Consider the following 14,408-nt stretch of genomic DNA (forward strand, 5'->3'; position numbering starts at 1 on the left):
GGTGATTAAACAAGCAAAATGTATCAAGTGTGTTATTAACTGTGAAGGGTTCTGCTTCCTCACAAATTCACGCAGGAGCAAACAGAGTTATACCTGCAGGTGAATAACGGATACCCAATTTTACCTTTAGGAATTTACAATTGCACAACACCATTTTTAACATCACAGTTACCAAATTGCTAAGAGTACAGTAGTTTTGCTCATTTAACAAAGATTTGTTTTTTGTGTGTGAAAAATTGAACAACTGCAGTTACAATTTGAAATCAAAGTTTATTTCCATCAATAACAGCAATATTACACAGTAATAGGCTTTTTATGACCAGATAAAACCACATTCACCTGCATCCACAGAACACTGAGGTACTGAATCTATACAATATCTGAGAAAATATTGTATCCATGATTAAAATCCACCAGCCCAAAAATGAACCCCTGAAACCTTTAGAAGTGTTTTCATTTTCACTAAACTACGTGACTGCAGTGGTTTGAAATAGAAAATTAAGAGATTCCAGTGTGTTCAAACCTACAACAAATCCAAATACATAATGCATCTGTCATATTTACTGTAAATGAGTTTTTAACTCTATACAAACATTTAATTAAAAAAATATCCCATGGCAGCTCCTTAATCCTGAAGGGACTGGAACATATGGAGATTGCACAAACAAGACAATACAGTATTGACTAACACAGCACAATGGAGCTGAATTGATTCACTCCAGTCATTTAATCAGTGTGGCCGGCCATGCACGTCATGCCTGAGTCAGCAGCATGCTACAGAAACAAGTAGCAGCCCACAGAAAGCCACATTCATCCCGTAGATGCAATTTCAATTTAATTATACAATTAAAAAAAAAAGATTCCCAGAACTAAAACCAAAGTAAAAACCAACCAAAGCCCTCTAGCATGAGCCACTTTCCCATCAGCTGCACTCATTTCTTCTGGCAGTAGCTGTTGTAGTCTCTGCAGGCCTTCTTCATGTCTGTTATGAAACCTGGAACCCCTTTCTGTTTGAAACACAAACACACAGAGAGAGCATCTCTATCAGTGAGCGTCACCGACACGTGTGCCAAGAAGACCCACCTAGGAGTGGCAAGTATTGACGTCAGGCTGCAACAACATCTGCAAACCATAACGATGGGAAAGCGTGAGGCAGGCAGAGGGACGGAGCTCTCATGGGCCTGTGAGTGAACGCGCTCATCACAGATCTGTTTAAGCAGGTCAGCTACAAACTACGAACACATGTACATTTCAGGGGGCTGTGCTGATGCAAACTGATGCCTTCAGCCCTTCAAGACTGTGAATGCTCCTTTAAACAAGTAACTAATAAATCAGAATATATTTAAAAAGATGATGAGTAATGCACAGATGTTTTGTCGCCTTTTCTAAAAGACTGGCTTCCAATTTATTTATCCCAGTGAGGATTTGTTTTCGCGTGTGACCCATTTGTAACTGTTCAGTGCTCTTTGGGCTTAATGGGGATTATCTAGTTCAGAGAGTTTATTTTTCATGTAAACTCCCAAATGTGTTTAGCTTGCACTGTTTCCCTGTACTGCAGTAAAATGCTGGCACAAACACAAGTACACTCACCTTTGCTGCCCAGTTCACCAGCCAGGTCGGAATATTTCCGCCAGGATTGTCGAAGTAATTCATGAAAACTGAAACACAAGCACAGTTCAATCTTTATGCAATGGCTGCAACCATGATTGTATATGACAGGATTGTATATGACAGCCTCCCATTCTGAAATTTGACCCTAATAAACTTTTTAAAACCTGCATTTTTTCTAATGGCCAGCAGGGGGCAACACTTCTTGTTAAAACGAGGAATAATTGCATAGAAATCTATGAGAAAATAAGCCTACTTCTCACCTGATTTATAACTTCGGTACACTCTTCTGTGATGTGTTTATAGTCTCAATCACTAGTTTCAAGTTTTATTTATCAACTCATTATGTTCCTCTAGTAAATTATGGCCCCATTTACAGTAAAAGAGATGATAAAGCAGGGTAGTTATCAAATTAGCTATTTGTTTAGGTTCCACTGCAAATGTATTCACATATATATTTGGTGGTATATCGTTATATTCTTTTATTATGTGTTACGTTTAGTTCCGCCGGCTCCATCGCTCTCCAGGGCGACACTCTGGTTGTAGTCTTTGACCCGCAGCACGCCGCCCTTTTCTGCACACGGCGTCTCCGGGGAGCTTCTGGCAAGGATCACCCAGATCTTCCTGCCATTCACATCCAGGTCTCTTCGCTCCCTCACATAAACATACTGAAGTTTACACTGTTAGGGAACACATGCTGACAGAAGCATTCTTACCTCTTTTCAGCTCTACGAGAACTGAACGCATCGCTGTGGATCAGAAGGATACGTCTCTGTTTGACAGAGGGAACGGGTATTTCACCTCCCAGTAGATGGCTGACTGTCCATCAAAGTCTTTCTCGTACAGCTCTGAGTAAGAAAAATCATTTTAATCATTCAACAGGCTAAAAAAGCATCTAAATATCAGCTGTGATACACGAAGTACTTTAAGAAGTGAAGAACTCCCTAAAATACTCTACATTACTATTTTCATCTCCTATGGGGAAAAAAGGGGGCAAGGAAAGGGAAATTTTCAAGGAATACAGTTGAAGTACTGCAACAACCACTTCATCTTTATACAGTGGTGTGAAAAAGTGTTTGCCCCCTGCCTCATTTTCTGTTTTTTTGCATGTTTGTCACACTTAAGTGTTTCGGAACATCAAACCAATTTAAACAATAGTCAAGGACAACACAAGTAAACACAAAATGCAAGTTGTAAATGAAGGTGTTTATTAGTAAAGGTGAAAAAAAATCCAAACCATCATGGCCCTGTGTGAAAAAGTGATTGCCCCCCTTGTTAAAACATACTATAACTGTGGTTTTTCACACCTGAGTTCAATTTCCCTAGCCACACCTAGGCCTGATTATTGCCACACCTGTTCCCAATCAAGACATCACTTAAATAGGAGCTGCCTGACACAGTAAGGTCCACCAGAAGATCCTTGAAAGCTACACATCATGCCGAGATCCAAAGAAATTCAGGAGCAATTGAGAAAGAAAGTAATTGAGATCTATCAGTCTGGAAAGGGTTATAAAGCCATTTCCAAAGCTTTGGGAATCCAGTGAACCACAGTGAGAGCCATTATCCACAAATGGCGAAGACATGGAACAGTGGTGAACCTTCCCAGGAGTGGCCGGCTGCCCAAAATTACCCCAAGGGCGCAGCGACGACTCATCCAAGAGGTCACAAAAGACCCCACAACAACGTCCAAAGAACTGCAGGCCTCAGTTGCCTCAGTTAAGGTCAGCGTTCATGCCTCCACCATCAGAAAAAGACTGAGCAAAAATGGCCTGCATGGCAGAGTTCCAAGAAGAAAACCACTGCTGAGCAAAAAGAACATTAAAGCTCGTCTCAATTTTCCAAAACGCATCTTGATGATCCCCAAGACTTTTGGGACAACATTCTGTGGACCGATGAGACAAAAGTGGAACTCTTTGGAAGGTGTGTGTCCCATTACATCTGGCGTAAAAGGAACACTGCATTTCAGAAAAAGAACATTATACCAACAGTAAAATATGGTAGTGGTAGTGTGATGGTCTGGGGCTGTTTTGCTGCGTCAGGACCTGGAAGACTTGCTGTGATAAATGGAACAATGAATTCTGCTGTCTACCAAGAGATCCTGAGGGAGAATGTCAGACCATCTGTTCGTGTACTCAAGCTTAAACATACTTGGGTTCTGCAGCAGGACAATGATCCTAAACACACCAGCAAGTCCACCACTGAATGGCTGAAGAAAAACAAAATGAAGACTTTGGAGTGGCCTAGCCAAAGTCCTGACCTGAATCCTATTGAGATGTTGTGGTATGACCTTAAAAAGGCTGTTCATGCTCGAAAACTCTCTAATGTAACTGAATTAGGACAATTCTGCAAAGATGAGTGGGCCAAAATTCCTCCAGAACGCTGTAAAAGCCTCATTGCAAGTTATCGCAGACGCTTGGTTGCAGTTGTAGCTGCTAAGGGTGGCCCAACCAGTTATTAGGTTTAGGGGGCAATCACTTTTTCACACAGGGCCATGATGGTTTGGATTTTTTTTCACCTTTACTAATAAACACCTTCATTTACAACTTGCATTTTGTGTTTACTTGTGTTGTCCTTGACTATTGTTTAAATTGGTTTGATGTTCCGAAACACTTAAGTGTGACAAACATGCAAAAAAACAGGAAATGAGGCAGGGGGCAAACACTTTTTCACACCACTGTATAAGACTCTTTGCAACACTATGGTTTTTTTAACACCATGGTTTATCTTTATGGTTTTCCCATCCTGCTCACTGATCATTATGTTTAGGGGGTTTTTTTTCTCCCTTTATGTGTAATCTGTGTTTATATTAAACACCCAAATCACCAACCCAGCTGCCAGTGGGTTGTGAAGTGGGTTTTTTAAGTGCTGAAATGACTGACAAAAGTGTAAACACAACCACCTTAAGAGGAAGAGGAAATAAAACTCTGATATCTGCATATTATGGGGATGTAAGGGGTTCCATCAAAAGGCCATCACCACAGAAAACACAGGAAAAGCTACTTAACTGAGGACAAACATCCGGATTTTTCTTTCAGCTATGTGACTACAGACTAAAGCTACAGCATGTTACCTGCTGGGTACTGAAGATGTGCATGAAAATAAGTATGGGGGGGGGGGGGGGGGGGGGGGGGGGGGGGGGGGGGGTAAAAATTATTTTAAAGCATTTAATGAAGACTAAAAGATCCGAGAAAACACACAGATGAAAGAAAGACAGTAAACGTGAACCCTGCCTTACTGATTTATTTTTTTTTTTTACCTTTCACATATCCATCCCAGTTTTTTCGATAATTCAAGTCCATGTAGACATCTGCACACAGCTCTGGAGTGCAGGTGGTGAGCACACCATAGACTTTGTACTCATAAAGTCCAGTTTCCTGCAAACAGCACATGAAAGTTCTTTCTTCCAACTGCAGGCAACATGATGCCACACCCACAGTACGCCACTAATCCCTGACCGCACCACTTTGATTAGAGCCAGTCTGCATTTCTCACGCCCAGTGAGGAAGTGCGTTGGACTGGATACAATGAAACACTGGATTTTTAATATTTTATGTAATAAACCTAAAACAATAGATGAAGTGCATTTATGTGTTTCAAGGGGGAAAGTCATACCAAACTCCATTCTCAAAAATGTGTTGGTTCATTCTAAGTATAGCATGAATTGAAACATCTGATTTATAAGTTGTCTAAAGAATCATTTCACTAATGTCACCCAACAGGTTACAGTTCACACATAACCTCAAAACATTTCTCTAGGTGAGGTTTTACACTTTAGTTCAACGTTATTAAACCGGACTTCTGCTCACATCCTTGTAAATGAATCCAGACGTCAGGCGTATGCCCACTTGAAGGCTGGATCCTTCCAGTGGCATACATTCTTAAATAAGGTTCGTCGAGGTGTGCCCGTGCACCCCCAAGGCAAGGCACCTTTAAACTGACGCATATCCGAATGGAGTTTGGTTGGACTGGTGCAGCAAGTTTGTGAGTCAAGAAAAACACACTGCTGCTCGGTTTCCGGCTTTCCCCCCACGCTGGCCGCTAGGACGTCACTGCTGCTCATCTTATTTGCTAATAAGTGAATTGTACTAAAAGTGACAACGGCTCAGCGTTTTACAGAGAATGAGTAGAAATGCAACTCCGATACTTCAGGCTCACCACATCCCGTTCAAACTCGTTCATGCAGTCGGTCCTGTTCGGCTTTACTGCTGCAGAAGCAGCAGTTTAATAACGATTTCCTACCTTGTCATAGAGCCGGTAGATTTTGACTTCCGTCGTCTCCACGAAAAGCTCCCATCCTCCCTCCAGCTGCGGCTCGTCCAGCTCCTTCCACGCACTCTGGAACTCCTCATCCGTGAACTGCAGCGGCATGATGGACGCTCCCCCCGTGGGCGCACCGGCCAACCTGCAGCCTGAGGCACACGCACGCACACAGCGCACTTCCGCTCACAGCATTCAAAATAAAAGACGCGACGATGGGCGCACACACACTGCTGCATTTCCTTACTCTGTTAGTCTGGGATGGGATGTATGGATATCATGCATATGCACAGTATGTTTTGTACAGATCTGACCTATCCACAGTTGTATTTGGAGTTATTTATCATAGAACAATAAAGAAAAAAAGTCAAATTTAATAAAGCTGAAGATGAATTTGAATCACAGCAATAAAAAAAAGAGCTCCATAGATATTATTGTGAATTTTCTGGCCGCAATAATTGTGTAGTGAAAAAACCCAAATTTCAAACCACTGCTGCAGTAAAATTTTAATTACAGTATAAAATTGGTTAATATAGATTTCATACTGCTTTTATTTAAAAGAAACGAACAGGGGGAACTCTCCGTTTTGATACTGCAGTTGTACTTATTTCTTTTAAGAGTATTTGCTTTCAGTGCATATAAGGCTCACAAAATACCGGAACCAGCCAGAAACATTTATGCAAACATTTTCAGTGCAGCATGTGCTTTGAAATCTGTATTAGGCTTGACTTCAAGGGGGTCACGATGTGACAAACTCCAGTCATTTACCATAATTATGATTATTTATTATTATTTTATGATAGGTTAATATAGAGATGTGAACTCCTGATAAATAAAGCTGCAGCAGCTGCCGGATAAATGCTGCAGAGTGAAAAGATCAGTATTTAAATCTATAAAGATGTGAGGTAGTGTTTAATGCAGGGGTGTCAGACCTCTTTGGCTCGTAGGCCACATACAGACCAATCTGATGTCAGATCAGTCAAACCATCATCCAAATAAAAGATTATACAGCGGTGTGCAAATATTTCTCTTTATTGTAGTGTGACGAAGTACAGACTCCTTCTGAAAAGGCTCACACAGCAGTGCCTTAAGAATTAATAGATGCAATTTGAATAACAAGTTGTTAAAATTTTTAAATGCTTTTAAAAAATTGTACATTTCCATATTGCGTGACTTACACACTGTGCACTTTTTTAGCTGATAAACTAACAAAGCCAGTAAATTAAACATGATCAGAAATTAACTTAAAATAAAATTAATTAAAAAAAAAACAGTAACGGATACAATCATTCGGACTTCAAAATAAAGGCAGCCAATTAACCGCAACGAATTATCATCGCAGTTAATGCGCACAGCTATGCGCGTTTTATTTTGAAACACGGCGCCGGATAGTGGATCGTTTGGAGCGTCGCTCTGCAGTCAGCGATACTTGAAGCGTTCCTCCTTGAATGAGGATGGCAGTGCGGCTCACAGCTCTAAACCTGAAGACTCTACGGTGCGCCAGTTCTCATGAATGGGAGTCAGAGTCCAGCCCGGAGAGACTGCTGTGAGCTTCAACACTGAGCGAGAGAGAGAAAAAAATAACATTCACCTTTAAATAGATCAGTAAATTATTCATCAGCGGGTTTGCTTGTAGACAAGTTTCACTGCAGCAGAGGGACACTTTGCAAACTTTGCCACATGGACAACGGCTGTGAGGTAACGAAGCTTTCTTCTTCTTTTTCCCAAGTAAAAGAGACTAAATGCACTAAAACAGCAAAAAAAGGCATCAAACAGTGATGTGGGTGACCTGCGCAGCCTGTACCAGCTGCAGCCAGACGCTCTGTCTCTCATTGCTGCTTCTTTCTGTAGCTGAGCTGGAGCTGTTAGTTATTGGCTAAAATTTAAAGGATTTGTTTAAACTTTTTAAATCCACATTTTTAGTTACCGTCACCAACACACAAACTTTAATGCTTAACACAAACATGCCTGCAAAGAACTAGTTCAGAGAATTAAACTCTTCTCGTTTTCTTGCTCTTTTACAGTCCTGTGGCTTCACAGCTTGCAGCCTCCACCCCTTCTAATATCCTCCCTTCTTTAAATGCTCCAGAGCCACAAACTACACTTAATTTCTTCAGTCTGTCCTGATGGTGGTCATTATCATTGCAGCTGTGTATGAATAATAGATTAGCCAATTTACAGCAACTTTATATACTAATAAACTGAAAATGGACACATTTGTAACAAAATATCCTCTAAATCAGAAACACACACACACCTATATTTATAATATATAAATGTCTGTGTGTGTGTGTTGTTTTGAGTCTCAGGAGATCCTTATACAATATTTCACTTTGAAGACCAGACAATTCGTTTATCAGTTAATCAAGAAAATAACTGATTTTTTAAATATTAAATAGTGGGAGAAAATACTGGTTATAGTTACACTGTTTCTACAGCGAATAAATCAGTAACAGTTTTTCTAATTTGATTTTTTTTTAAATAAGCCAAATTTGAAGCTTCTTTGTGAGGGGGAAAAAATACAAACCTGCCGCAGTTACCAAAGTGTTTATGTCACAGATCAGTGCTACCTCCTCTGGTTGTTTTGTTTCATTATTTTTGGATAATCTAAAGATTTTCATATACATGGATTATATAGATAATATGATATAGATGATATATTAACATGGTTTTTTCTTTTTCACCTTGATAGAGCTGTGTACCTGAAAAAAAAAAACAGGGGAATAATGGGACCTTCTCATCTGTGTTTATTAATGTAAAATATTGCCATTAGCCGGTTAAACCAAAAGGGTCTCCACACTGTTGTGAAGTAGTTCTGATGGTAATATAATGCAGCTTCTGAATTATTTTGAAAAAAAGTTTTTAAAAAGTATGAATCAGTCAGTTTAATACTTCCAAAAACAGAAGACGTGACCCTGGATGTAATTCTTCTCATTCAGTAAAAAAGATGAAGTAATTTCCATTTTAAACATCTGGAATCATAAAGTACAAGCTGCACTTTGCTACCCATTTACTGTGACTCAGCTTTCCATGCAGCAGATGTGAGCGGGGAGGAAGAATGAGCACTTGTGAAACTGCTTGTGATTTCGAAGCTCCTTGCATTTCACGGAGCAGTTTGTAATGTCATATCCTGCACTCTCCAGGGAATGTCTCAGCTCGTGCTGGGCTGAGCGGTCCGGCGTCACTCTCCTCTGACTGGGTCAGGAGGCGGCTGGGATTGTGCAAAGAGGTTACGTGGGTTTATTAAAGCAGCATGTGGTGGTTGGGGAAGGGGTGGTGAATTGTGAAATGTGTTGAATTATAATAAAAAGCATGTGCCAGAGGAGCTTTTGCTGTTTACAGTGTTGAGCAACAGGTTTGAGCACTTTCACTGCTTGTTTCTCCACAGACTGAGAGATCCTGAACACAGGGGGAAAGATCCATAAAGAGGAAGAGAAGACTGGATCCTGAGATGCCAGAAGACGCTAATAAGGAGGCCATGAGAACACCAGCGACACCAGAGAAGGCCAACAATGCTGAGCACCCTGCTGCCGCCATGACTGCAGTAAACATCCCCCTGGTTAATGAAGTCCAGCTGACTGCAGCCACCGGCGGGGCAGAGCTCTCCTGCTATCGTTGCACCATCCCGTTTGGAGTGGTGGTGCTCATTGCGGGCATCGTGGTCACCGCAGTGGCTTACAGCTTTAACTCGCACGGATCCACCATCTCTTATTTTGGCCTGGTGCTCCTCTCTGCCGGACTTTTCCTTTTAGCGTCCAGCGCCGTCTGTTGGAAGGTGCGGCTGGAGAGGAAGAAGGAGAGGCGGCGGGAGAGCCAAACCGCCTTGGTTGCAAACCAGAGGAGCATTTTCAGCTGACCCGGCAGTTTGAAGGACACATCTCCAAGTTTTCTGAGTCTGAGAAGGCCTGATCTCGACACGGTTTGATGAAGAACCAGCTGACAGCAGATGCTGTCCAGAATGTGTCTTCAGTTTCCGACCTGTAAAAGCTCTGACTCTCAAGGCCCAGAATTCAAAGCTTTGAAGACATTGTAAGGGATTTATTTGTCAAACAGACGTGGAGCATCTGGCAAGCTGGGAATGCCGCCAGAAGGAATGTATCACAATTAAGATGAATTACCACTGTGCGGAGTGGCGTAGAGGAAGTCTCCCATTAATCTGCTGTTGGATGTGGTGGCTTTGATTGCAGTGGGAAGAATTGTGGTTTGGAAAAGTCGGGAAAGAAGATGGAAACTGGAAAGTCCAGAACAATGATTCACGCCTCATCTACTAGGCTTCAACTTGCACATATCTGTTTAGAAAGTCTCATCTTACAGGAAATGGTAAGAAATTACCTGTTATTGAAGTATGGTACATTGTAGTGGCAGAGAAGGACTATTTAACTTTGAATATGTATCCTCTTAAAGCACTTTGATCCTACATGTTCATCATATTGTGTAATAAATTGCATTTCTTAAGAAATTCATGTAAAGATGCATCCAGCAGTACTTTATTATGGAGGTGTGGAACATTTTTGTCTATAGCCCTTATTGTCTAAAATTAAACTAGCATATGTTTTGTTTTAATGTAACCGTTTGCATGTATCAACTGCTATCACATCATCATGACCTTTAATAAAATAATTATTTCTCAAGCATGTTGTTAGTGTCACATTTGGAGAGGCTGAATTCAGTATTGTTTTGTTTTCACAGGGGTGATGTGAGAAAACGATCTCATATCCACGTCAGTGTATTGAAATCACAGACTGTATATAAAAGATGGAGGGGTCACCACTGTGATGTCACCTGTTTGTTTGACATTTTGAACTCATTTCAAAGCCCCAGCATTAGTGTTTTAGCCACCATGTTGGGGGGGGGGGGGGGGGGGGGGGGTTTGGAGCCATGAGTGACCACATTTAGACCAGAGGGTGGAGTGCAGTCAATTTCACTCGGTAAAACTGGACCACAAACTTCTAGTATTTTCCACACAGCAAGACATGCTGTATATTTGTAAGACTGTGTTCAAGTAGTCCAGTAACTCAAATTATGCTGCTAGGCCTGGCCCCAAACTTTAAGCTTTAGCAAAATTCACGGTATTTAAAGCCAGCCATTAACCCAGATCACCAGGATATTGTTAGCATGGATCAAATGCTAAGCGATGTGTTAATACATCATTAGTAATACTGAATAGTGAGATGAGATTTTGGTCTACCTTTAGACAGAGCCTGGTCTGCTTATTCCACTGCCCCCTGGGGCACATTCAGTGTAAAATCAGTGTGCATCTTTTGAATACAGTTTCTGGGTTGAAGTAGCCACAGTGTCATCACATGGCATCTCTGGACATGACAGTTTAGGGGCAGATGTGATTGAACCAGCAACTGAAACCACAAACTCATTAGTAAAATGTTCAGTAAGGTCACAAATAGCAGTAGGTGAATTTTATTGTTCTCTACAGTACTTCGACTACAACACAAAATGTTTTTCTGCAACCAGCGGAACTGCCCGCCGCTGGCCAGAAAGATGAATACTGAAGGGACTTCACCTCTTAGGCAAGAGGATATTTATACACAGTCTGTGTGCAGGGGCCTGCTTTTCAAAGCAAGAAGCTGATTGGTAAAATAATAGCACACAAGATGAGAGTGAAATGAGTCCAGAAAATGAAATAAAATATTAATAAATGCATTACGACAGGGATGATTATAGAAACACAGAACATAAACATTCTACTTAAAATTCTTTTAATGTTGATATTAAAAGTGTGTGCAATAAGACTGTTTTACTGTAAACATGTATGCAGATGTAGCAAACTATACTCCAGATTCTTGTTACCTTACACTCATATAGTGGATTAGCTGGTGTGAATGTATCCTCAGGCTTGTAACAGTCATAGGAAATGTGACTCTCAGCGGTTTGACGTCAGTGTTTGTATTTCTTAGAGACAGTTTATGAGTTGGAGAAGTGATGAGTTATTTTATTAACATTTAGCCTTTTGGTTTCACTGTGAATTCAGGGAAATGTTTTTTTCTCTTATGACGTTCATGGGTGTGCCCGAGTCCTCACACTGTACATGGCATCTGGTAAGAAATCTGAAGTCCCGTTAAAATATCCAATGACAAAAACAAAATGGTTTGGTTTTATTTCAAGATTTATTTCTATAACCCAATGAAGTGAGAGTAAATAAAATTTAAGGCAGAGGTTCTTGTCAGAAACTCTGTCTTTTCAGTGAAAGCTGTGTCAACTGGAGTGATCACAGTCATAAAGTCTACATCGAGTGACACAGCAAATGTTCACCATCTTTACAGCAGTCTATGTCAATGAAGTATTCTGAAGTTTTATGTAATTTATAATAGAATAGAATGCCTTTATTGTCATCATACAGAATGTACAATGAGATTGGAGAGTAATAAGAGTATGTATCTGTAAGCACGCAAATGTAGGTCTCATATTAGCATATACTTGTGGTGCCTAGGATATTTCCCATGATGCTGCTTCATCACTCACCTCTTCTCACTCGCTCTGTGTTTATCATTAGTTATTATTAATCTCTGTCTCTCTTCCACAGTGTGTCTTTTGTCCTGTCTCTCTCCCCTCAGCCCCAACCGGTCACAGCAGATGACCCCCCCTCCCTGAGCCTGGTTCTGCTGGAGGTTTCTTCCTGTTAAAGGGAGTTTTTCCTTCCCACTGTCACCAAGTGCTGCTCACAGGGGGTCGTTTTGATTGTTGGGTTTTCTCTGTAACTGTTGTAGGGTCTTTACCTTACAGTATAAAGTGCCTTGAGGCGACTGTTTGTTGTGATTGGGTGCTACATAAATAAAATAAAATTGAATTGAAGTACTTTATGTAAAAAATGGCGCCTGATACTGTACAACTGCATTGCTTTTACTCATGTTAATATAAACTGAAGATTTTACTGTTGCAGGTCATTTAGGTTCTGGCACATTTGTGATGACTTCACCACTATTGTCCTTGATTGGTTTGTTGGCGTTGGTGTTCAGAACACTTCGAGGAGATCCTGAATCGACTGTGACCACCATTAAGACCTGACATCTCCCCCAGCTATCGAGCAGCTGGAAGTAAACACCAGGCCACCAACAAAGGCAGAAATCATCGAGGCCATCAAGTCCTTGTAGAATGGCAAAGAAGCAGGTCCAGATGGCATTCCAGCTGAAGCGCTTAAAGCAGATCCTGGTGCAACAGTGGAGATGCTGCAGCCCCCAATGAAGAAGATTTGGGAGCAGGAACATATCCCAGTGGACTGGAAACTTGGCTATCTAGTGAAGTTTCCCAAGAAAGGCAACCTGTCCAAGTGTGGCATCTGGCGGGGAATCATGCTGCTTCCCATCTCCAGCAAGGTACTGACCAGATTCATCCTGGAGAGACTGAAGGAGGCCCTAGACAAGAGACTGAGAACTGAACAGGGAGGACAGTTATTATAGATTATCATAGGGCAGGCTATCAAATGGCAATTTCCCCTATACATGACTTTTGTGGATTTTGAGAAGGCCTTCGACAGTGTAGACAGGGAGACCGTCTGGAGGCTGATGGAGCACTGTGGGATTCCATTCAAGTTCATCAGCATCATTCAGCAGCTGTGCGAGGACTCCACCTGCCAGGTCATTCCCAACAGGAAATTGACCTGCCCCTTCACATGCTCTCGCCAATAATCTTCCTGTCCATCATAGATTGGATCATGAGAAGAACAACAGATGGCAACAGCACAGGCATCCAGTGGACCTTCACCAAGCAACTTGAAGACCTGGAATTTGCCAATGATTTCAGTCTCCTTTCCCATCAGATGCAGCATGCTCAGACCAAGTTGACACGGCTCTCCGAAGAAGCCGAGAAGACAGAGGTGATGGAGGTGATGCAGATCAACAATAAGTCCCACTGCAACTGAAGGGAAAAAGCATTCCAGGGACTGACCACTTCATATACCTGGGAAGTGCAGCCAACAAAGATGGTGGTGCAGATGAAGATGTTCATAGCAGAATCAATAAAGTCAGGCTCACTTTCAACACCCTGCAGCCGATCTGGAGCTCAAAAGGCACCGCAAGATCTGCATCTTCAATCCAGCGTAAAGGCAGTCCTCCCGTATGGTTCAGAGACATGGCGAGTGACTATCACCATCACCAACAAACTCCAGACTTCCATCAACACGTGTCTATGCTACATTCTCAACATCAGGTGGCCCGAGGAAATTCCAAGCCCTGACCTGTGGACAAATACCAACCTGTAACCCAACACTCAGGACATTAAAAAGTGGATATGGGGCTGGATTGGTGTGGCTGATCCAGCCCCATATACGTTTTTGACAATGTCACAAGACAAGCCCTGGAATCCACAGGGAAAGAGCAGAGTGGGGAGACCAAAGCAGACACGGAGGAGGCCAGATGAGAGAGACAAGAGACAAGAGACAAGAGACACGAGACGCCGGCCTGTTTTGGACTGAGCTGAAGAAGGACGCACAGAACAGAGTCCGCTATAGGAGTGTGGTTACGGCCCACTGGGAGCCCACAGGAATAAACAAAGAAAGAAGTTCGTTTAGGTGGAGTCATTCTTTCACTGTT

The 14,408-nt window shown here is 41.8% G+C and overlaps 2 protein-coding genes across 2 annotated transcripts; one reads left to right on the top strand and one right to left on the bottom strand.

Annotated features, from left to right (window-relative positions):
* Window positions 1–250: 250 nt before the first annotated feature.
* Window positions 251–6,012, bottom strand: pctp (phosphatidylcholine transfer protein). Its single transcript, XM_030736113.1, has 6 exons — window positions 5,848–6,012; window positions 4,865–4,982; window positions 2,377–2,456; window positions 2,105–2,276; window positions 1,591–1,658; window positions 251–1,007 (listed from the first exon to the last, which is right to left on the bottom strand). Exons 1-6 carry the CDS (start codon window positions 5,974–5,976, stop codon window positions 933–935), a joined length of 642 nt encoding a protein of 213 aa, XP_030591973.1. The 5' UTR covers window positions 5,977–6,012; the 3' UTR covers window positions 251–932.
* Window positions 6,013–7,307: 1,295 nt separating this feature from the next.
* tmem100a (transmembrane protein 100a) lies at window positions 7,308–10,465 on the top strand. Its single transcript, XM_030736122.1, has 2 exons — window positions 7,308–7,563; window positions 9,254–10,465. Exon 2 carries the CDS (start codon window positions 9,317–9,319, stop codon window positions 9,719–9,721), a length of 405 nt encoding a protein of 134 aa, XP_030591982.1. The 5' UTR covers window positions 7,308–7,563; window positions 9,254–9,316; the 3' UTR covers window positions 9,722–10,465.
* The last annotated feature ends 3,943 nt before the right edge of the window (window positions 10,466–14,408 follow it).

The sequence above is a fragment of the Archocentrus centrarchus genome, chromosome 8 (genome assembly GCF_007364275.1).
Source record: "Archocentrus centrarchus isolate MPI-CPG fArcCen1 chromosome 8, fArcCen1, whole genome shotgun sequence".
In the NCBI taxonomy this organism is placed as follows: Eukaryota; Metazoa; Chordata; class Actinopteri; order Cichliformes; family Cichlidae; genus Archocentrus; species Archocentrus centrarchus.